General features: G+C 41.3%; 1 protein-coding gene across 3 annotated transcripts in view; it reads right to left on the bottom strand.

Annotated features, from left to right (window-relative positions):
• Window positions 1-6,632: 6,632 nt before the first annotated feature.
• The window catches only part of tm6sf2b (transmembrane 6 superfamily member 2b), a 30,070-nt gene continuing 12,764 nt past the window's right edge, over window positions 6,633-23,938 (bottom strand). For all 3 annotated transcript variants that reach the window (XM_078169139.1, XM_033622554.2, XM_033622555.2), the window contains exons 4-11: window positions 22,513-22,610; window positions 21,200-21,303; window positions 18,669-18,751; window positions 18,147-18,271; window positions 15,883-15,984; window positions 12,304-12,396; window positions 7,656-7,775; window positions 6,633-6,973 (exon numbers count right to left, since the gene is read on the bottom strand). In XM_078169139.1, the coding sequence (XP_078025265.1) occupies window positions 6,737-6,973; window positions 7,656-7,775; window positions 12,304-12,396; window positions 15,883-15,984; window positions 18,147-18,271; window positions 18,669-18,751; window positions 21,200-21,303; window positions 22,513-22,610 (962 nt within the window). In that variant the 3' untranslated portion in view covers window positions 6,633-6,736. The remainder of the gene's footprint in view (window positions 6,974-7,655; window positions 7,776-12,303; window positions 12,397-15,882; window positions 15,985-18,146; window positions 18,272-18,668; window positions 18,752-21,199; window positions 21,304-22,512; window positions 22,611-23,938) is intronic.

Genomic DNA, 23,938 nt, shown 5'->3' with positions numbered 1-23,938 from the left:
GTTCAGTAGAGTGTGGGTTTAAATGAGAGAAAATACCAGTGACCAACCAGAATCACAGGTCAGACACGATTACTCACCTTTTACAAGTGGTTTTGAGCTCATTTGACTCCACAGGTTAAAAGATCCTATAGCTGTTTAGATACTCCAAGATAGATGGATAGAACAGATACTTATTTATTAATGTGGACCCTCGTGACTGTCACGCATTAAAGCTTTAAATGAAGTGATGTCATGCATTCATTAAGGCACTGATTGAAAAGACGTGTCATGATGAAGTGGTACCTCTTCCATCACTGCAGTGTGAATTGTTCAGCTGTGTTTTTCAGAGCCCCGGCTCTCCGGGGCCCGTCTGCACAGCCGAGCAGACATCTGCAGCAGAGATCCCCCTGTGACTCCCATCATGGGATTACAGAGCTGTTTGGAGCAGCCACATTTGATTTAAAGCCTCTGTCACACACACACAGAATGCACTGCTAGCATGTGCAAGCAGGGGCGATGCCACACTTCAGCATGAAAAAGCTGCTGAGGGAGAGTGAATTAAATGAGTCTGCCTCTGTCTGTCTGTTGGCCTATTGCTCAGCGAAGTACGAGGGATAATTACTTATGAGTGGGCCACTGTTATTGATGGGGTAGGGATGGAGACAAGGGTTACACTGCTGTTTTAAAAAGCTTTATCTATCCACATAAATAACCCCCTTTATCTCTGTCAGGAGAACACTGCATGTTCATTTAAATGACTGAACTGCATCCAAAGCATGTTATTTAGAAGGTCTGGCTGATGGATTCAGTGTTTGTCAACTATATCGCATTGTGTGCTGATAATCTGCTTTTTATTTTGTCAGTCATTTGCTTTTCACACTGAGAACAGTCCTCACAGCCTTGACAATAGACTCTGCAGTCTTTCTTCTACTAAAATGCCAAGGAAACCTCTTACACACTGCCTGGTGGTCATTTCAGTGTGTTTGTTTATGCAAACAAAAACCCTAAGTCGATCATTTGATGTCTTTGTTAAAGACAATGATGAGAGCGGCGGCAGACTTTCTTACTGGGCCACCCACACAGAGTGAGCACACAGCAGCATCACTCAGCAGAAAAGAAACAAACAGGATCAAGGAATGTAAGTGGAGAAGGGATGAAACGCTCGCAATTTGGGCACACAGGATCAGACAGAATGCAGGATGGCAGAGGCGCGTCTTGTTTTCCTCCTTAAACCGAGAAAGAAAAGCTGTCTTTTTTAAAACTGAGATAGGCTGGCAGCAGACGGCAGCGCCGTGTGTTCACCACAGAGAGTGACAAGAGCTGCTGTTAAAGTATACATTACCTTCTGCAGCACATGTTGGCACATCCTTGCCACTCAGCTCTGAGTAATGATCTGTGGTGGCTCCAGTGGAAATAGCAAGTGTGGATTTATTAAGTTCCCATCCTCCGTACTCAAACCCCCGCAATGTCTGCTTCACATGTGTGTGGGCTAACATATGGACATTTCTATATATAACATACTGCAAGATATCATATCTTAAACAATATACTCTTTTTAATAATGTCTGTACCTGTACCTCTGTAACGAAGACTAGAGCTTAACTTGTGCATTTTGAAGTCCCAGTGGTGGTGCAGTAGTTAGCAAGAGGGTTCCTGGTTCAAACTCAGGGTAGAAGGATTGAACCTGGGGTGGGGAAGCCCTCCTCGTGTCAGTGCGGGTTTTCTCTGGGTACTCCAGCTTCCTCCCACAGTCCAAAGACATGCAGGTTAATTGGTGACTCTAAATTGTCTGTAGGTGTGAATGTGAGTGTGAATGGTTGTCTGTCTCTATGTGTCAGCCCTGTGATAGTCTGGTGACCTGTCCAGGGTGTACCCTGCCTCTCACCCTATGTCAGCTGGGATAGGCTCCACCCCCTCCCACTACCCTCAACAGGACAAGCAGGTAGTCAGAGGTATGCTGGGAATCACACGTCTCCAAACTCCGTAAGAATAAAGGAGAAAGAGGGAGTTGAAGGATCATGAATGTGCAGGGCCTTCGCAAAGTTTTTAAAAGCTTTAAAGGGTAAATTCAGCATTTTTCAACCTGGACTCCAGTTTCCCACGCTTTTGTGTCTAAGTGACTGGTATGAACAACTATTTTTGAAAGTAGTCCGATAGTGAGATAGAGCACTGAACCAAGTAGCCGCACAGCCCCTGCAATGTAACCAGATGGGGCAAGTGTGCACTGTCATTGCATGTGCTTTTAAAGTTGTTATTTTTACCACAGAAAGATTTGAATTGTTTTTATAAGTGTCTGAAGTGTCTCTTTACCTTAAGCTTGATCCAGTGTGTTTGTTATTGTGCCTGAGGGTGCATTCCAAATCACATACTTTTGCTTTTTACTTTTAGTGGGTACTGCAGCTGCACTTAAAAAGTACTGTTCAGTATGTGCACAATCTGGACATAGTACTTTCTCACAATATTATGGTCCTGAACTTTGACCCTGTTGCTTTTATATCCGTTGCCTTGACGATAAAACAGATGCAATTCACCAAGTTCGTCAGAGACAGAGATGAACCCAATGAGATCTGCTGTTGTTACTTTGCAATATAAGTAGTTTAACTTTAAAGTTATAACTGCACAGATTGTAGATTCGAACATATCATATATGCGACAGTGAAATTATATTTGCAATTTTCTGTCATTTTTATTTCTATAGATATGTCCTCTTCTTGTTCGTAATATTTATGCCCACTTAAACAATCAATATTCCTTTTATTACTGTTCAACTGGTCATCAGTTACTTGAATGTGCTGTCATCCGTCATTGTGACTTCTGACAGCCATTAAATAGCTGTCAATCACCTGTCAAGCTGTTTGCGGCTCAGTTCATGTGATGTATCGTCCGCTGTGCAGAGAATTGTCAGAATAGCCAGAAAAGCACGCTGGCTTGCAGACTGCAAAATCGTACTAGATGTAGTAGAACATCCTGGTATTTGTGGCATACTGCATTTGACATACTATGTATTGGGACACACTAAATCTTTTTCTGGCATACTATATAGTATGGTAGTGTGGGTATTGGAATGTACAGTAAGTCTCACTCAAGACGAACAGTGATGGAGCACAACTGCCCCCTCTATCAATACTGGACCAATTTCAAAAAACTGAAACATGGGAAAATAGGGTCCAGGTTAAAAAATGCCAAAGTTAACCTTTAATATCTTTCTAAGAAATCCATAAGCAAATTTCTCACATTCATTCATGCTCCCAAGGTTCAGTGAAGAAAATTGCCACACGCTTTGCTGTTGGGTTGAATGCACAGGGGATGCTTTGCAGTATTTTCATCAGCTCCCCTCGAGACTGTTGTTAAGGCTCCAAAACGTGGGTGTTATTTAAGGACACATCATGTGTTTCCCACAGCTTTTTAGACCCCAGATGTAGGCTAGGTGTGTTTAAGTGACCCGTGGGTCTTTTTCCAGCAACCTTTCAGACCACAAACATACATTTTCTTCCGGGAGCCACTGCTGAGTTTCATGCAACTTTTTAGCTCCCAAATGTAGGTGTGTTGAAGTGACCCCTGGATCTTTTTCAAGTGACTTTTCAGCCCCCAAAAGCAATTGCGGTTGTTTTTTAGGGACCTCTTGCTGTGTTCCCTGCAACTTTTTAGCCCCCAGATGTAGGCTAGGTGTGTTTAAATGACCCATGGCTGTTTTTCCAGCAGCTTTTCGAGCCCCAAACATAAATTTCCTTCAAGGACCCTTTGCTGGGTTCCCTCCAGCTTTTTAGCTTCCAAAAGTGGCTGTTTTTTTAGTGTCCCATCACCATTGTTTAAGTGGGGATACTGCCATGAAAAGTGGTTGTTTTTTACTAACACATTGCTGCATTTCCAGCGGGGATTGTGCCCCTAAAGCCAGGTATTTCAAGACAAACAATGTGAATGAAGATAAGATGAAGCATTCTGACAGACAATGTCATGGAGGTACAATTGTCTACTTTCTATCTCTGTTGTTGGTATACTGAGTTGTGTTAAACTGCATGTGTACTGTTGAAATAACAAAATGAACAGAGAGAGAACACTACCTACAGCAGACTTCACAGGCAACATATTTTACAGTTATAATAGTTTTGGGCAGACGTCAGGTCACACAGTTTGCAGGTGTTGCTATATTTACTACTGCTTTTGTCTCCTCTCTGCCTCACTGGAAAAAAGAGACCTTGTTATGTCATTCACTGGTTTGTGTTAAAGCGTTTTAGTCCAGGTAATGTAAAGAGTCACACCCAATTTCTCACATTCATTCATGCTCCCAAGGTTCAGTGAAGAAAATTGCCACATGCTTTGCTGTTGGGTTGAATGCACAGGGGATGCTTTGCAGTATTTTCATCAGCTCCCCTCAAGACTGTTGTTAAGGCTCCTCTGGTTCAGTCATACAAATGGCTGTGGGATTTATTCAGTTACCTTCATGGCTGTATGCCATACCGTGTAGCCTGCCACTTCTGCCCGGAAAACCGAACCACATGCTTTTTTGGGGGGGGATTTTGGGGAAAAAACGTGTAGAAACAAGTGTAAAGGTGATAAATTTGCATGTGTGTGCAGTGTGTGTGAGTATAGAGCTAAATAATAAATCATAAATTGAAATGGTTCCACTGTCAGGCGAGATGTTTTAAATATTTACTATGAAACACTTTTACTTGCAAAGAGTGAGAAAACTGAATTGATTTGCACACAGAGCAGAGTGGTTATATATATATACATACATATATATATATATATATATATATATATATATATATATATATATATATATATATATATATATACACATACATATACATATATATATATATATATATATATATATGTATATATATGTATATATATTAATTATATAACATACATTGAGCACTAACCTTGGAATCACAATACCTTCTGTTTGCCTTTATATTTCTTTTATTCTTCTGCTCTGTGTGCACTTCTGTTCATTTGTGTGCACCGTAAGCTGCCAAAGATATTTTTACTTTCTTCTACTTGTCTTGATTATGTTCATTTTATGATGCAATTCACCCACTTTTAAAGCTCCCACCCATCACACAGACCTATGAAATCTCAGCAGCATGTTGTTTCAGCCATCAACATGCAATCAGCTGGAGTCCTTGAGGCCCAAGGTTATAGAAGGTTTCTACAACCTGACATGCTTTAATGCTCATTGAACTCATTTTTTTCCCTCGTTCACTGGCTGAAAGGAACAGTAAACACGTTCGATGAAGGTTGCTCTGTAATACTAAATACATAAAGTACAGCTGAGGCTGATGGGAATGTCATTAGTTTTGCATGTATTTGGACATAATCCAAAGGACACATTATTACTGGACAAATTTAAATTTTGGACATGATGGTGGGACTAGAGGAAATGTCACAGGATCATCAGCGTAAATGGGATTCATCCTCTGGGGACAGCCCAGATGCCGGGGGAAATGTTGGCATTGTATGTTTCTGCAAACCATGGTTTCATACGTGCAAAGGTTATCATTTCTAAAGCAAAGTAGTATATGAGCTGACTTTCTCATGGGGAGATGAAGGGGATGGGGGATTGTGTGACACCTGAGTGAGATGCCTGCCAAGCTGCAGACCACTGTTTGAGAACAATATAACCACTTGTTTTTGAGCGAGTCATTGCTGTGTTCCAAGTGGCTTTTTAGACACCGAATGTGGGTGTTCTTTAGGCACCCACAGCTCTTTTTTGAGAGGCTTTTTAGCTCCAAAACGTGGGTGTTATTTAAGGACACATCGTGTGTTTCCCACAGCTTTTTAGACCCCAGATGTAGGCTAGGTGTGTTTAAGTGACCCGTGGGTCTTTTTCCAGCAACCTTTCAGACCACAAACATACATTTTCTTCCGGGAGCCACTGCTGAGTTTCATGCAACTTTTTAGCTCCCAAATGTAGGTGTGTTGAAGTGACCCCTGGATCTTTTTCAAGTGACTTTTCAGCCCCCAAAAGCAATTGCGGTTGTTTTTTAGGGACCTCTTGCTGTGTTCCCTGCAACTTTTTAGCCCCCAGATGTAGGCTAGGTGTGTTTAAATGACCCATGGCTGTTTTTCCAGCAGCTTTTCGAGCTCCAAACATAAATTTCCTTCAAGGACCCTTTGCTGGGTTCCCTCCAGCTTTTTAGCTTCCAAAAGTGGCTGTTTTTTTAGTGTCCCATCACCATTGTTTAAGTGGGGATACTGCCATGAAAAGTGGTTGTTTTTTACTAACACATTGCTGCATTTCCAGCGGGGATTGTGCCCCTAAAGCCAGGTATTTCAAGACAAAACACGATCTTTCCCTACCCATAACCAAGTGGGGTTTTTTCTCAGCCTTAACCTTACCATGTGTTAGCCACACTGTTGTTGAAATGTAAAGTTTTAACATATCCACTACATAATATGCAAATATAAAGTATCCATGGTTTGGAGAAATGTACAATTTTTGTGGTGATTGGCTTGCAGAGGATCATAAATGTCTGTAAAAACTTTTATGGCACTCCACAAAATAGTTGTCTACTTTTAGTATGGCTAAAAACATTGCTATACAAACCAACTTCATTGATCAATCAGCTGTTTTAGTATTTATGCCCGACATAAGGAATCAAAGTGTTGGAAGCAAACATGTAAATAAAGATATAATCCAAAGATGTTGAGCAAAATAATCTTGTATTTTGGCATTTGAAATAAAACAGCTTTTCATGAATCATCAGATACGCAATTAACTCCAAAGGTCAGAGAAAATAAGGAGTAACTATTTATCTTTGTACTTGGTATCTTTCTCCTCGCTGTTTGGCAGACCTGTTTGCCCAGGAAAGGGGGCGATCTTCAGGAAGAAATAGGGGTTACTTTGAACCCGTAAGGCCACCAGGATGGGAGTAGCTGCGTAGAGCAAGTTAGCTGCCAGCACAGACCAGAAAGCATCATTTGGGATGCGAAATGGAGCTGTGGTACGAGGGTGGAGGGACCCTCCAATGTGGGCCCACTGGCACTGGAAGGAGATACAGACAACAAGACAGACGTTAGACTGCACCGTCATATACTGACACTGCATATTGTTCTTTCTTCCACTATTTTGTTCTATATTTACACTAATGGCAGGTCATTTTAAACCTCAATGTTTTTTTCCACAAACCCTCCAGAGGAATAATTTGGAGGGGATGAGTTACCTTGAGTCTCTCTTCCACAGTCATTAGTCTACCATTAAAACAGACAGAACAGGATCCTAAAAGGGAAGATAAGCCGATTGCACAGGAGATGCACGGACTTAAAAAGCTGGCTGTTTAGAAAACAGAGTATCTGCAGCCGCTTATAAACAAGGCTTTAATCAAGTGCTTCCTCATGGTTCACAGCTCTAATCTCTCTGTCAGGTTAGTATGGGAGAAAGCACCAGCAGCTTGTTTATTACAGAACATACACTTCAAAGGATAAAAGTGGTCCAGGTGATTATTAGCAGGATGAGAGCTTGCTACAAGGAGTTTAATTGCAGTGGCACATGTCAGGCCTCTTTGTACGAAAAATAAACTTTACTTTAATTTGACTTTAATCAATCAGAGGCAGCAATTATCCCAAATGACTTCATGTAATGCAACAAACTGTACTCAGTGTGCAACACCTGTATCCTGAACAGAGTTTCACATATCGGCTGTTTGTCTTTCTGTTTGTGGTGTTACCTGGATCATGGCTCCAGCTAGGAACACAGTCCAGTCTGACATCCATGAACATCCAGGCTTCAGGAGACCGTAAACAAATGCACCCAAGAGAGGCAGTGCATAGAAGAACAAGTGCAGCATCTGTAAAAACAAAAGTTGATCATTTTTTGCAAAAGTGAAAATTTCCAAACTCTTTCCTCAACATTTTGAATGACTTTGCTCTGTACTTCCAACATATACGCTGCAAATCACAGCACAGTAGGTAGCTGCTGGTGTATACTACAGCAAACAGGGACTCTGGATCCAGTGAAAATTGCCTAGCACAGGAGGACTTTCCTCTCCATCACTGTCAGTCTATGTTGTTGTTGGGCCCTGACCAACAATCCAGCAGACAATTAATACAGTACATCCTCCTTCTCCTCTGGCTTACACTACACTTCGCCTACTCTCACTGAATACAGACAAGGGCTGCTTTGACTGTGGAATGCAAACACTTACACCCTCAGAATAATCTGCCTGCACTTCCAGTGTGGAAAAATACTTGCAGCAAAAGTAAAATAAATGTTAACACATATTAGCAGTAAGTGTCATACGTTAATGTAATCACCTTATACTTTATCTGCTTTATCAAATAAAGTAGACAGTGTTTTGATGTTGTATATGGTCCCTGTGTTCCTGGGTCCAACTACATCCAATTAACAGTGCACCATTTTATCACCTGAAAGATCCCATGTCGTAAAAAGTCAGATTTCCATGTTTTTTTTTTTTAATATAAAGAAGATATGGGTGCGATATAAAGACCGTGAAAGTATCAAAACGCTCAGCCCACAGAGAAATGAATACGGTCCATATTCAGAAACCCTGCCGTCGGGACTTCCATTAAGTGGTGATGTCAGAACTGTACTATATAGACCGTTTCACTGGAATTGCATCACTAGGGGCGCCTACGAGCTCATCTGGAAGAGGACAGGCGCCCCATGTACACAGGCTGCAAATTCAGTGCCAGCCCACGTCCCTTTGCTGCGTGTCATTCCGTCTTTCTGTCTCCTCCTTTCACGCTTTAGCTGTCCTATAAAATAAAGACAGTAAAGCCTCAAAAAATATATTTAAAAAAAGAAAGAAATTGCATCACTAGGGAACAGCTCAACAGCTCTGCCCCAAATTTACTTCCTGTAAGCTGACAAAAATTCTGAGTGCTGTTGGAGTGTACCACTGAAGTGAATGTGTGATTAACTTAACTGTACGTTAAGTCATCTAGAAATAGAATGCTTTTTTAGAAAAAAATTCGGTAACACTTTACTTGAAGGTATCTACATAAGAGTGACATAATACTGTCATAACTATGACATGACACGGTCACAAACCTGTAATGAACATTATGTACATGTCATAAACGTTTATGACTGCTGTCACTAAGTGTCATTCGGTTTTTGCAATGACAAGTTGACATTGTCTGGGTTGTCTTGATTATGACAACTTGATATTAATCAAAGTGACATTACCAGAAGTTGTCTTTGTCATGACAAGTTGACATTAAATCTGTTTGGGATGTCCTTATAATGACAACTTGACATTAACCAGGATGACATTACCAGAAGATGTCTTTGTCATAACAACTTGACATTAACAAGAAATGCACCTCTTTTTGTGTTTATGACAAGTTGACATAATGATTATTATTGTTATGACAAAGACATTTTCTGGTAAAGTCACTTCAATTAAAGGGAAATTTCGGTTTATTTCAACCTGTCTCCTATCATCCTAAATTTGTTTCAAGTGACTAGTGACATAAAAATAATAGTTAGCATGTTAGCCGTTAGCCTAGATACAGCCGGGGCGCATAGTAGCATCAGACCTGTTAAAACGTAAGTGAACGGGCATACCTTCAAGTGCAACGTTAGTCCACTAAACAAGCTTTTTTTCCACAAAGACCGCCTCATATCGTTAGGATAACTGTCAGAGAACATATAGAAAACAACATGTAAATGTGTTGTCTTACCTTATCATGTGGTGCCATGTTTGTTTACCATCTAGTTCTGCTTTCCAAAGCGTGGCCGAAATATCACGAGAACAAGCAGCGATCTCATACCGTGCCCGAAATATCGCGAGAACAAGCAGCAACAGCTGGAAGGCAGAACCGGACAGTAGCCTGAAAAGTTCATTCATTTATTTTATGAAAGATTTATAGAATAATGGCTGACTTTTTGCCAGACTTTGACTTTGTGGAGGAGGAATTTGATTTTGCAGAGTTTGATGGCCGCCCTTATTTATTTGAGCCAGAATACACTGACGAAGAGTTTCGTGAAATTGAAGAACGGAGGAGGAGAGAGAGAGAGGCATAACAGGTAGAGGACGAGAGAGGAGGAATGGCTGCTGCAAGGCTGCGTAGCTCTGGAGATTGGTGGTGTACCTGTGAATGCTGTGCCCCAGTGCCCACAGAAGAGGAATGCCTCTGTTGCAAAGAATGGGACCGGTTGCAGCCTTATTTTCAAGGTGTGGATGTGACCGAGGACGAGACACCTCCACCTGGAGTAACGTTAGTATCCAGCTGGGCTTTATCTAGAGCTCGCGAGATATATTTCGGCCACGCTTTGGAAAGCAGAGCTACATGGTAAACAAACATGGTACCACACCTGTAAGGTAAGACAACACGTTTACATGTCGTTTTCTATATGTTCTCTGACATTTATCCTAACGATATGAGGCGGTCTTTGTGGAAAAAAAGCTTGTTTAGTGGACTAACTTTGCACTTGAAGGTTGCCCGTTCACTTACGTTTTAATAGGTCTGACGCTACTATGTGCCCCGGCTGTATCTAGGCTAATGGCTAACATGCTAACTATTATTTTTATGTCACTAGTCACTTGAAACAAATTTAGGACGATAGGAGACAGGTTGAAATAAACCGAAATTTCCCTTTAAAGTCAAGTTGTCATAATCAACACAACCCAAACAATGTCAGCTTGTCATTACAAAAATCGAATGACACTTAATGAAAGCAGTCATAAATGTTTATGACATGTACATAATGTTTATGACAAGTTCATGACAGTGTCATGTCACCCTTATGTAGATACCTTCAAGTAAAATTTCACTCTCATTTTATTGTAGAGCGGCAGATTGAATTTAAGAACGCACCCAAAGAGACCAATTTAGGATGTTTATGTTGTCAAGTTTGAAATGCTCTGTTGCCTTGCAATGTAATTCCCGTGAAACGGTCTTCAGAGATAGAAAAGTGCGGTTACAGTCATTCCTTCGGCTGCAATGACGCTGTGGAGACACTGAGAGTGCAGACATGGAAGACCCGGAAACACTGACCAATCAGAGCAGGCTGGGTTTTCTCAGGAGGGGGGATTAAACAGAAAGGCGCCAAAATGGAGTGTCTAAAATGCAGAATGGATACAGGTATCTTTCAGCAGACAGTATGAGAAAAATAATGTATTTTTTGAACAGTAAAGTATGTAAACATGTTCTAGTAGAAATACAAAATATAAGATTGAGCCTAAATATGGGTATGACATGGGACCTTTCATCTTATCTTTGTCGAGTGTAACATTTTAATTTGCAGTGTAACGGCAGCCATATACAATTGTGTAATGTGAAATGTAAAGAAGTAAAATGAGCTCTAACAAAATTGAAATGAATCTGAATCAGTATCTCCAAATTGTTCTTGAGCATTTTGCCACTTCTCAGCTCTGCAGTCCTTCAAACACAAATTTGCACACTCAGCACAAACTACTACTGCCACACAATGGTCATTACAAAGACTGTCTTGACCTTCAACTTAAAATATTTGGTGCATGAAAGCTGGTTTCCCACTTAAAAAAAACTCAAATCATACCACTCAACAGTTTCTTTTCATTCTTGCTCTGAGGTCTAGATGAATTCTAATGAGTTGGGCCCAAGGCCTGAAAGCCAATCATATATGCCCTTCAGTCTTTTGTTCAGATGTCTTTTTAGTGCTGCCACGGTAATCTGTCGCATATCGTTCATCATCATCAATGAATAAAGAGGTCGGTCACTGCAGAAACACTGCAACCCTGTGCAACTTCATTTCATTTCTTCACACCCACACATACACACAAGCACCCGGGAGCTTATGCTACACACACACACAAACACAGATTTGCAAAGGCCACTACCCAAGACATACTTTCACATGCTGCACACACACCCTCCTCCCACCCAGTGAGATGCTGATGGGGGGCTTTGGGAGAGGGATTAGCTTATCAAGTTCTCAGCATGCGGTTCGTCTGTCTGATCAATGACTCGCAATTGTGACTGGACTGCAGCCCTGACAAGGTCTTTGGATAACCTATTGACAAAGCTGTGTACACTGAACAAAACACAACAAAACCCACGGCCGAGCAGGGTCAGGAGGAGAAAATAAAAGGAAAGCAGACCCGCCGCCCGTCACAGTAATAATCTGTTATCCATCTCACGCAAATGAAAGAGAGAGACAAAGATGCGCTGGCCTTTCAACCCTCGCTCATTGTTGCTGTAATGATGAAAAATGGCTCTGTAATCAGCTGCGAGCGAAAAGAGTGGAGGAGATAAGGGCAAGCCTCCAGCACACTCAGAGTGATATCCATGAAAGCAGAGGTCCATTATGTGGCTGCTTATTTAAAACACAGGCTGAGTGTGGAGACAGAGAGAGAAAAAAGCACTCACCATCACTCGGGGGTAGCCCACAGGATCCTTCAGGTAGGGCTCATACTGCCGCAGGTAGGTGGAACAGGCTTCTACTGGAGAGTCCAGAGCCACCTACAGAGGACGGACAAAATAACAGGCAGAGATGGGCAGAATTTCAAATAGATGTCTTTGATTTGATATGTAACAAAACACTTTAAGCGATTGTACATGTGTATTTAAAGTAGTTAAAATACATTATTATCTCTGCTATGCGTAAACCTGGAGGGCTGTGAGCAGCTAATCTCGCAAACTACTGGGCCAATCAGCCTAATATTTTGTGTGTACATGTATGACTGTATGCTCAATGAAATCTTGTAGTTGTGTTGATTTATAATTCAATCAAGACCACTTTAGTCAAAGAAAACTTTATTTCCATTTGTAGTATTACATTTGGTGGTATGGCTCTGTTCTGGGGCCTCTCTGCTTTTCCTAGGACTACGCAGAAAGCCTAAGATGGAGAAAGCACACCTCTCCGCCCTTCCATGCTCCCACGTGTAAAGCCTAAAGCGGAAAGAGCATACCTCTCTGCCCTTCTCCGTGCCTACGTTGAAAGCCTAAGGTGGAAAGAGCACACTTCTCTGCCCTTTCACATGCAAAAAAACCCCCGACAGCCTGAGGCAGAGAGAGCAAACCTGCCCTTCCATGCGAATACATGGAAAGCCTAAGGCAGGGGAAGCACCAGCAAACTTTGCTATTTCTTGTGGCTCATAATCTGACATCCACAGCAAAGTCTGGTCTCATTCTGAACCAGAGAATCTACAGATTAATTCCATGCCTGATATGTTTTGATCCACTAAAGTTGGGCATGATACAATATTTTTAAAGAATCCCAATTTGTGTTATCTTCGCTGCCATCTGGACTGTAAGGGAGCAAGGAGGGACAATTCCACCTGCCACAGCTCTGTCAACCCAGGCAACCCTCTGGTGCAGGTCTGTATTCTACTGAGTGCACTTCTCTAGATTAATATGTCATTATATTCTCAAATATGACACATTTTATCATGAGGTTTAAACTGCAGGAAAGACTGTACAACAATTACCCTAATAACAGTCTTTCATTACATGTATGTGAATCACATGACCGTTACTGTCAAGTCAAACAATGTGCCAGTTGTGAACTATTGTATTTCATTTGTAATCCCCTGGAAGGTTGATGCTGGTATTGGACAAAAGTGGAGGGTGTGCTTCTCTTTTTCTTCTACTATTTTGTGCTCCATCATGCTCTGCTGTAATGGTAAAATTGTCTTTTGCACTTAATTTTAAAGTTAGAGAGCTTCGAAATTTACTGAATTCACTGCACTTCTATTTATCATTCCTGAAAAAGGCATCTGCTTTTATCATCTGAAAGAAGTAGTGCATCACTGTGGACTGACTGTTCAGTTCCCCCGGCTGCTTTTCAAATGGCTGTTCACTTATTCGGTCAATGGTCCCTTTGACTGACAGAAATCACCCAGCATGCACCCCTGAATTCGCAGCCTCCCACTGTTCAAATCTATGATGTGGGAAATAAGCAGAGCCCATCTTCTCAGTGTAGGGTGGTTAAGGTCAGACTCACTGAGGCCTAAAATGTTTGTATAGAATGTATTTTATTATCTTGAAATGACAAGATTTACAATTTTTCCGAATTGCAACTCTACTTGTATTTTAATTGACTACATTTTCTCTTTACCAGTTATATACCAAGTATTTGTAATTTGTAACAAGACACTTTCTGATGTATTTGTGACATGAAGTGCAATTCATTCCGACAACACTACAAATTACTATTGCAAAAAACACAGATTTAAACATCTCTCTGACACTATATGAATAAAGTATGAACATCCAGATAGACACAAGGATTTTCAGTATTATAATTGCTAATTAGAACGATACACTGAACATGGTCAAATGATTAGTTCTGGGAAGCACGCTTTCTTGCTGAGAGTTAGATGAAAAGATAGATATCACTTTCATATCTGTCCAGTAAGTGTGAAGAAACTGGAGACTGAACAGCCTGTCTGGCTCCGTCCAAAGACAACAAAATCTGCTTATCACCACCGCTTCAACTCACTAATTAAACTACAACATGTCTTTTTTGCATGTTGATTTTTATCTGGATTAAAGAAACAAGATATGACATGTTAATTGGTGAACTTTAGAGGTGTTGGAAGGATTTTCATGTTTGACTAGAGCCCCTCAAGCTATTTCTGTTTTCAATCTTTTGGCTGAGCAAAGCCAGTGGTTCTCAACCTGGGGTCTTTGGACCCCCAGGGGTCCTTGAAGGGATCCAAGGGGTCCCCAGAAAAATGTGAAATTGTTTATTTTCCCTATTCAATTCACTATAGAAGTGAAGTGAATCATGATAGTGACTATTCTGATAAGTTGTATTTCCTCCACTGTTATCTCCTCAGCTGTAGTTGACAGCGATAGAATTCTTGTCTTCATCATTTCTAACAACTAAAATCTTTTCAGATGGAGGTCCCTGAAGCAAAATCTTATCAAACAGGGCTCTGAGACCTGCTGTACATCAACTCTGGGGTCCTTGATACAAAAAAAGTTTAAGTACCACTGAGCTGAGATTACCTAACCGACTGTGGAAGGTAGCTTCATTAACCATACAGACATAACAGTCCTATCAATCCTTCCATCTAACTCTTGGCAAAAAGCAAATAAGCGTTTCCCAAAATGTCAAACTATTCTTTTCATTTAATAATATTCCTAGCATAGTAGTTATTATGTTGAAATAGACAATTGAAATGTCATTACCCTTTAAAGGTCCTGTGTGTAAGATTTAGGGTGATTTGGTGACTTCTGGTGGTGAGAACGCTGGTGCAGCACCTGCTAATGTGTGCTCACCTTTTGTCTCTGATAACTTAAGATCGAGATGTTCAGGAGGTTTTTATTGGAGATGAATTATCCAAGCAAAGTCTTTTCTTCTGAATAAAGCAGTTTCACTTTAAAGAATCTGTTTTTCCTACACTCATTATGTAGCGGCTGATTACTAAGTTGGCCAATCCAAAAGCACAAATGGCCCTTTCCTGAGAGCCAGTGTTTGGTTTGTCCATTCTGGGCTTCTGTACAACATGGCAATCTCTAGGTGTTTCTCAAAGTCAAGGAAGGATTTCAAGGATGCTACCTCATCAAATCCCACCTAAGGACCTGCAAGGATCCTTCACTTTGAGAAACACCATCTGTGAATGAGGAGCTGCTCCCTATGTAGATATAAATGTCTCATTCTAAGGTTAGGAAAACACAGCTGTTCTTATTTTCAGGTAATCACACACACTAAAGAAAACATACTTATTATGGTATATTTAATTTCTGACAATATATTCCCCTAAATCCTCTACACTGGACCTTTAATGCCAGATCATTTTTAGAGCATACATAATGTACCCATGTGGCTCAATTAGCTAAACATATTGCTTGTTAAAGCAAATATAATTCATACTATACAAATCCTAAACACTCCCTGGACTAACCACTCTGCATGAGCAAGGCCACATCACTTCTAAAACTACCCATTACAGTCTCGCCCTAAACTCTGTCAGTAACACGTGTGTTATGTGCACTCACCAGGCCTCTGAGGGCAGTGAAGGCCATGGCAGCTAACAGGAGCAGCACCAGCATCAGATCCAAGGGACGCCAGATCAGCTTCATGCTTTGAGCGTGCTGGGCCTGCGGGGAGAAGCCAACATAATGTAGAGCGTTGAGCTGGTTAGTCAAGGTCGTTGTTTCATAGCATACTCTCACTTTCACTTTAATGAGACCTGTGTTTCTAAAGCGGGGAAGGAATGAATGTGTGTCTCTACAGGGTTTGCGTAACTGATTTTTTGGCCACCTGGGGGAACAAGAACCAATTTGTTAACATAAAATTGACTTATCATCGGCATTTAAATTGATATTGCAAACTTGTGCATTTTGGGTTCACTAACATGACCTGCACGGAAAACATTGCCAGTTCAAAGTCAATTAGGATCCTTTGTTGTGGTGGACACATGAATTCCCTGGTTAATCACACCACTCAGTGGGCATTGATTAATGTTACAACCCCCTAAGTAGTATAAAGAGGGTAAAGTCCACATAGAGAGGAGGTCGGGTGGTAGATGGGTTGACGAACACTAGACTTTCACCTGTGAGACTGCTGTTTGTGTCCAATTTGAAACAAAAAGTCAATATGGACTTCTTTTAACTTAACATATTCATGTCCTTCATGACTGTACATCACTTTACGACATACTTACGGCCCATACATAGCCTTTTGAACTGAAAACAATCTTTTTGTAAATATAACCAAGTAATTTAAGTGCCTAAACCCAACCGTGCCTCCACCCAATGTAATGTATGTATATCCTACGAATTAACACCCCCACGAATGACGTTACATCCTTCATGTACAGTTATGAAATTAAGGTTAAGTTATGGAGGTTAGGCTTAGGCAAGTGGTGTGGTTGGGTTTAGGAAAACCTCACGGTGAGGACGCACTTTAAAATGACTCAAAGTTCACACAGTCCCGAATACGCAACTCCAATGGGAAATTCCCAACGGAAATCTGTGTTTTTGCGACCCATCCACCACCCCAACTTGCAACAAGATCGCACAGGACTGTTTCCTTGTTTACTTCCATCACATGAGCTCATCCTTTCAAAGTTTGTGGGATATGTTCGACTTTGATTGCATTACTTTTCGTAGGAAAACACATGAACAGTTTGTGAGAACAGCCTGCACCACCACATAATTTGAACACAATACATGCCACCACCACATAATGCTGTCTTCAGAAGTTGTGGTTATTTTATGTATTTCTGTGTGATCACATTGCCAGCAGTTACAGAACAACAATAGCCTTCATTTGGTGTCAAGTTTGTGTCCATGTGATGAATGTAAGTCCAATTTTCCCTCTCTTTTTAACTCTGTTTTTGGTCTCCACCAACTCCTGAAGGAAAATCTGGCTCTGGCTGCAAAAGTCTCGACTGTGTTCACTAACAGATTGCTAACTTTGCCTTGTCTGCTATTTGGTGCTGGGCAAGTGGCATGAATTCAGGTCATCGGAGCTGAAAAGCAGCTAAAAATAACACTGATGAGAGTGAAGTAAAACAGTGAAGTTTTGGGCCAGTAAACCAGAACAACTAGCTGTCGTTTTTTGCAGGTTCGTCACCACAAGCGGCCCCTTTCTCATAAGCAGCCATGGTCCATTTTTAATATAAAAAACTATTGATTATGGTTGCTATACATCCAAGACATATTAAAAACCTAGCTAACTTGAGTTTGAATCATCAGTGAGCTGGGGCTAAGTAGCCTATTCAAGATGATTTGTGCTAGAGAGTCAGCCATTGTATACTGTTCACCCAACAAGTGACGCAGTACCTGATAATGTGACAGCAAAGGAAGTTGCAAACATACCATACTTAGAAAATATTGTAGCTCCACATTCTAACACACTTCAATTGCTGATTACATATGAATCGAGATTCAGTGACTGCATTGCGCATCTGTCACCTCAAATGTTTTCAGAAACACATTTTAGTGTATGTAGAGCATATTTTGGTGTTTAGCCTGCGGGTGGTACGTCATTATGGCTCGAGTTTTTACAACATGGTAGCCGGGTCACAAACTTTCTGCAGATATCTAGTTTTCTCTCGGACCACTTGAATTACAATATGCTTAAAGTTGATTATGGGATTTTGCCCAGTGACGCTAAAATCAACCTACCTGAGCTCTAATTGACTGCCCTTTGTCATCTGTCATGGTCTGAATCATCAAATAACATCAGCAAACACTAGTGCTCTAAAGCTCTCCACATTCATACCAAGGTCCAACCATTCATGTGTTAGACTTACATTGTATCCACCGATTAGCGGTCTGTCTTTGGGCCTGGTGAATAGTGTGATGGCTCCCAACACAGGCATCAAAAGGAAGAGAAAGTTGAGCCAGAAGGCTGGACGGATCTCTGACCCGTATTTACCTGACACAACAACAAAAAAGAGACACATTTTCCTCACTCGTACAAAGACACAAACATCTCTGAGTCTGTAATTAAGCTTCCGCACTAAACCTCCACAGGGCACTTCAGGCGAAGGAAAACAGTGCAATGTGTCTACAACAGTGAACAACACGTTGCCTGTAGACGAGTTTGATCTCATGACGCTCATGTATGCAGTTTGAAATGCCAACAACAGATGCTTTAAGTCTGTTTGCTGCTTTGTTCTGTGGGTTGTGACGGCGGGTGAGGTGCGGAGCGTGTGTGTATTCTGTTGGCAGGCTGAACTGTGACACTGATGGTACACGGCAGTGCAGATGTTCACTTGATTAACACTTGTCATCGCGGGACTGGTAGAGGGGGAATAGGAGATGAAGCTCACCTGCCACTATACCAGTGATGAACACACTCATGTTGGCACACAAAGAGCCAGCCCAGAACAGGCCCAGGGTACGGTACGCTTTCCTGGGAGAGAAATCAAAAACAAAGGTGATTATACTGTTGTAGAGATAGCAGGTAGGTACACAGTTTGAAAAGCTAAGTCAGTGGAGGTAACAGATGGCTCTATAATGCTGAAACTTCTTAAAGTTGAGTTTAGTTTGGTCATTTCCCAACTTACACAACATAAATACTCATGTCAAAGTAATAGTAAATAAACAACAATATGTTACTACTTCAAAAGCAGAAGTTCATGCTGACTGAAAAGGTGTAGGACAGGGGTGGCTAAACTTTGGCCTGTGGCCCAACTGCGGCCATCTGCCCGTTTTTAAATGGCCCACTACAAATTTTTAACAATAAGTCAGAGTATGGCTTTAGCATATTTGTATTGAATTGCACTGTGTACGCATTGCACAGACTGGTTTAAATCCAGTGTCACTGTCATCTTGAACATCTACTACCAGCAAGCCCTGCTAATGCTAATGCTAATGCTCGCTACGTCACCTACAGTGATTGATTACGAGTTGATAAAAACATTAACCTCAGTAAACATGGCAGGGGACCTGAAAAGACCAAGGATAGGGAAATACTTTTTGTAAGATGTGGGCATAACAACAAACTACCGTAATGGCAAATGTAAAACAGTAGTGTTGCATAGTAATTTTGATAGAAAATGAATTTTCTACGTCAAATGGTCTGATTTTCATGCTGTGTAAGTGGTTGAAAACTATGCATTTACCATAGTTTGGCCCATGACACCTTATATTTTTCTGAATATAGACTACATTCAAAAAAAGTTTGTCCACCGCTGGTGTCGGCTTACGCCTGAGATTATTACACCTACCCTTTAAACATTATTTTGTACAGTTTCCTTTAGATCTATACACTGAAAATGGAAGAAAGAAACAAGACAAAATGTATGAATATACCCAAAAGTCCCCCCAAAAAATTTCATATGACACACTACTATTCACACTACTGTCTACTACCACTAACTGAAGTTTAACACGTTCTTGGTGGGTGTTGGCTTCCGCCAGGGTTGTCCCTTGTCACCATTCCTGTTTGTGACATTCATGGACACGAAGGGGAAGGGGGCCGGTTTGAGATCCTCAGAATTGCGTCTCTGCTTTCTGCAGATGATATGGTTCTGTTTGTCTCATCACACCGTGACCTCCAGCATGCACTGGGGCACTTTCTCAGCCGAGTGTGAAGCGGTCGGGATGAGAGTCAGCACCTCCAAATCTGAGGCCATGGTTCTCTGCCAGAAAACTGTGGATTGCCCCCTTTGGGTTGGGAGAGAGTTACTGCCTCAAGTGAGGGAGTTCAAGTATCTCAGTTTTGTTCAAAAGTGACAGTAGAATGGAGCGTGAGATGGATTGGCAGTTTCTTGCAGCGTCTGCAGTAATACGGGCACTGAGCCGAAAGGCGAAGCTTTCTATGTACTGGTCCATCTACATCCTAGCCCTCACTTACTGTATGGTCATGAGCCCTGGGTAGTGACTGAAAGAATGAGATCGCAGATTCAAGCGGCCAAAATGAGTTTCCTCTGTGGGGTGGCTGGGCTCAGCCTTAGACAAAGATTAAGGAGCTCGGACACCTGGAGGGAGCTCGGAGTAGAGCCGCTGCTCCTTCACGTGGAAAGGGGTCAGTTAAGGTAGTTCGGGCATCTGATCGGGATGCCTCCTAGGTGCCTCCCGTTAGAGGTGTTCCGGGCACGTCCCACTGGTAGCATGCCCTGGGGTAGATCCAGAACACGCTAGAGGGATTACATATCCCATCTGGCCTGGGAATGCCTTGGGGTCCCCCGGGAGGAGCTGGAAAGCATTGCTGGGTAGAGGGGAGTCTGGGGTGCTTGGCTGGATGGCTGGATGGATGGATGGATGGATGGACTATTGTTCATACTTCAGTTTTATATTAGTTTATTGTCTCATTTTTAAATTCTTTTACTGCATTTTCATTTCCTTTTCCACAAATTATCCACAATAATACAACTATCACATGTTTTGTGCACTACAAAGCCCTGCACAACTTCTCCCAGCGGTAAAAATCTGGCATTGTTTGAAAGATTATTTCATTTCCATGAGCACCTGCCCCAAGGCAGCAGTCGCTCTGAACTCTTGAACTCACTAACTGCACTTTATGACTAACTCACTCTAGAGAACCCCGTTTTCTCAAAGTACTGTTTTATTCAGGCCGTTGAGTGAATTTAATGTAATAAACCCATGAATCTCTATCTCCGTTTCTTTTTTAAAAACTCAAATATGTGGAAATGACAGATTTTAAGCCTATCGTGCAGCTGTAGCAAATTTAATCTTAGTGCTGATATGTACTGTATCACTGCGACATCCATACAGCTTCTACAGCCTCTTAAGTAGTTGTCGGGTACTATAGATCTCTGCAGTCTTTTGAGGCAGGCGCTTTGTGATGGAGAGCAAGATAAATGAGATTGATGTGAACTGACTTGACATCACCCACCTGTCTGTTATCCTGCCGATCATCACCATGTACATGATAAAGTGAGCTATTCCATCCCAGTAACACATCATGATGGCATAGGCTGTCCCCAGATAAGGCTCTCCCTACAACACAGACGTTAGTTAGTGTGCTAGTGACAGAGAGTGGGTTGAAATGAAGTTGTAGTTTTAAAGGGACAGTTCACCCCAAAATCAAAAATACATATTTTTTCTCTTACCTGTAGTTCTATTTATTAAACTAGAGTGTTTTGGTGTGAGTTATTGAGTGTGGTCTCACTCTGCAGTCTTCAAAACCAAGCATTTGGGCAGTGGCTTGCGGTGTCAGACACCGACGAAAAAAGCATGATATACAGCTGGTCGCCGTTATAGTATTTGATGCCACCCAGTGACCACATGGGGGAAATGTGGCAGGACAAGAACAAAAGTTAAGGCGACAGTGGTTAGTGTTGGAAGGGTCCAACAACCGACAACTTTCACCCAGGAGAGTGGTGTTTCCGTCTTGTAAGATTAGAAAGCCAAACCCTGTTCTTTTTTTCCTAAACCCAACCAAGTGTGTTTGATGTTGAAGGAAAAAGAAACAGCAGTTCGCAGTGTTGTACCGAGCGTTTATCTTGATCGAGACTGTATGTAAAAGTTACATTTCCTGTGAAAAGGGAAGTGTATTTTGAGAGAAGACAAAGAATGTAACAGGCAGAACTTGTCTTGGTGTCCCAGAACGTCAACAACCAACGCACCCAGGGTACGTTGTATCTGGACGTGGAAAATCCATGACCAAACATCATTATGTGATGAGGTCAGAGTGAGAATGTGTTGGCCAACCATACTACTCCTCAAAAGGAAGCGTGCATCTACTCACTGTCACAAGCACAAGCCTCTCGTCCATGAGTAGATGCACACTTCCTTCTGCGTGGTGATACAGTTGGCAGGTGTTGTTTGGTAGAAAGAAGATACTTCCAACATGAAACTGCTCACAGCAAGGTCTGTGGATTATCTTGAGTAACTTGGTCATGATTTTTGGAGCGAGACATTGCTGTTGACTTTTCCATACATCTTTTGGCTTTTTGAGCACCACAAGCTGAGTGCCATCGAGTGCCATCTAGTTATATTCAAGAGAAGATGAACATCTTTAGGGCTGATATCTCCAACACTGGGCAACTCACACCAAAACAATTCAGGCTGCTAAATGGTGCAATAGGTAAGAGGAAGAAAATGTATTTTTGATTTGGGGTGAACTGTCTCTTTAAGACCAAGTGTTGTTGTCTTGCACTAGGTAAGGGTTATCATCAACATTTTAGATGTGAGTAAGAAACTTACAGTCTTTTGGTAGAATTCCATGAAGCCAGAGATAACACCGTCATATTCCAAGGCACTCACCAGGTCAATGACACAAGTAAAGGAAAATTCAGCAAAAACTGCAAAGATGAGAAACAGTACAGGGAAATGAAAATAATCTGCCTGATACTGGACATGAAAAAATGACTCATTTTAAAAGCTTTTTTTTTTGTCAGTCGTGTGTTTGTAAGGGAAGGTGGGTGGTGGTTATTGCAGCTGTGCAATATCAGCTTAAGACTCAAAGGAAAAACTTGCAGGACTCACGAAACCTTGACGTTATGCAGTTTTTTTCAGCTTTGAACAACTGCCGCTCAAAAGCAATTCTGATTTTGAAAGTTTTATGTAATAACTCAGTCTGCTTTGTCAACCTTGTACACATACATATAGTGTGTTCTGCCTAACTCCCAGGCTTTATCCAGCTTTTTAATTCACTATTTTTGAGTTCAAAATTTCCCCTCAACTGGCTAGTCAGTGATTTATGGGATAGCGTGGGGAGAAAATTAAGTCTTGAGCAGTGAGGTAGGCTGCAGGCATATTTATATTGAGTCCACAGTGAACAACCTTCTTCTGTCCTCAGGTTAAGAGCCCAGCAGAGCTGAAAGGCCGTGTCCACAAGATAGAATCGAAAGTGTGGAGCTACACAAACACATGAGTGGCATGTGGGTCTTACTAATACTCCAAACTAAAAACCCCTGACCACGCTGATTCAATGCTGTTATAGACCCTTTTATCAACGGCTCTACTCCCTGTGGACTTGATGCAAAACATTTTGAGAGCTGATTTTTTTTTACTTTATACCCACACTCCAGCACTGATATAACAGAAACAGTGAGTCCTTCCATATCATTTGCATACAGTATGTATTATTTCATAACAAGTGTGGAAACAACAGCAACTCCCTTTCCATATTCACATATTCACAGACTTACTTTTTTCTTTCCTTCTTTTTTATAGCCAACACAAAAAAAAACTTTTTCTGAGAAGCAATTCATACGATATAAGCAGGAATATTTCAGAGAATGTTTACAGGAGTCTTGTTGAAAGTGATTTACATTTACAGTAATATGTGTACATGGTATGGTGCCTGGGGACTAAGAGCAAAAATAAACCATCCTGCATTACAAACATGGCCAGGGAAATTATTGGGGAAAAGCAGAACAACTGGAATGCATATATATATAAAATGCAAGTAAACAAGAAGGCTGACAGATTGTGGTGTCTTTCATACCAAATGCAGTACCTATACTAAATTTGTAAACATCATTCACACTGGAACCATGTCCATTATTGTCTATTGTCTGTACTGTACTGTACATGTTGTGTTATTTATTGCATGTATTGTGATTTTACTATGATGTGTTTTGACCAACTTGAAGCCACTTATTTTTATTCATTCATTCATTTTCTG

Source organism: Epinephelus lanceolatus, chromosome 6 (assembly GCF_041903045.1).
Source record: "Epinephelus lanceolatus isolate andai-2023 chromosome 6, ASM4190304v1, whole genome shotgun sequence".
In the NCBI taxonomy this organism is placed as follows: domain Eukaryota; kingdom Metazoa; phylum Chordata; class Actinopteri; order Perciformes; family Serranidae; genus Epinephelus; species Epinephelus lanceolatus.
Note: the sequence above shows the minus strand (reverse complement) of the source record. Positions and strands in the feature narration are given on the sequence as shown.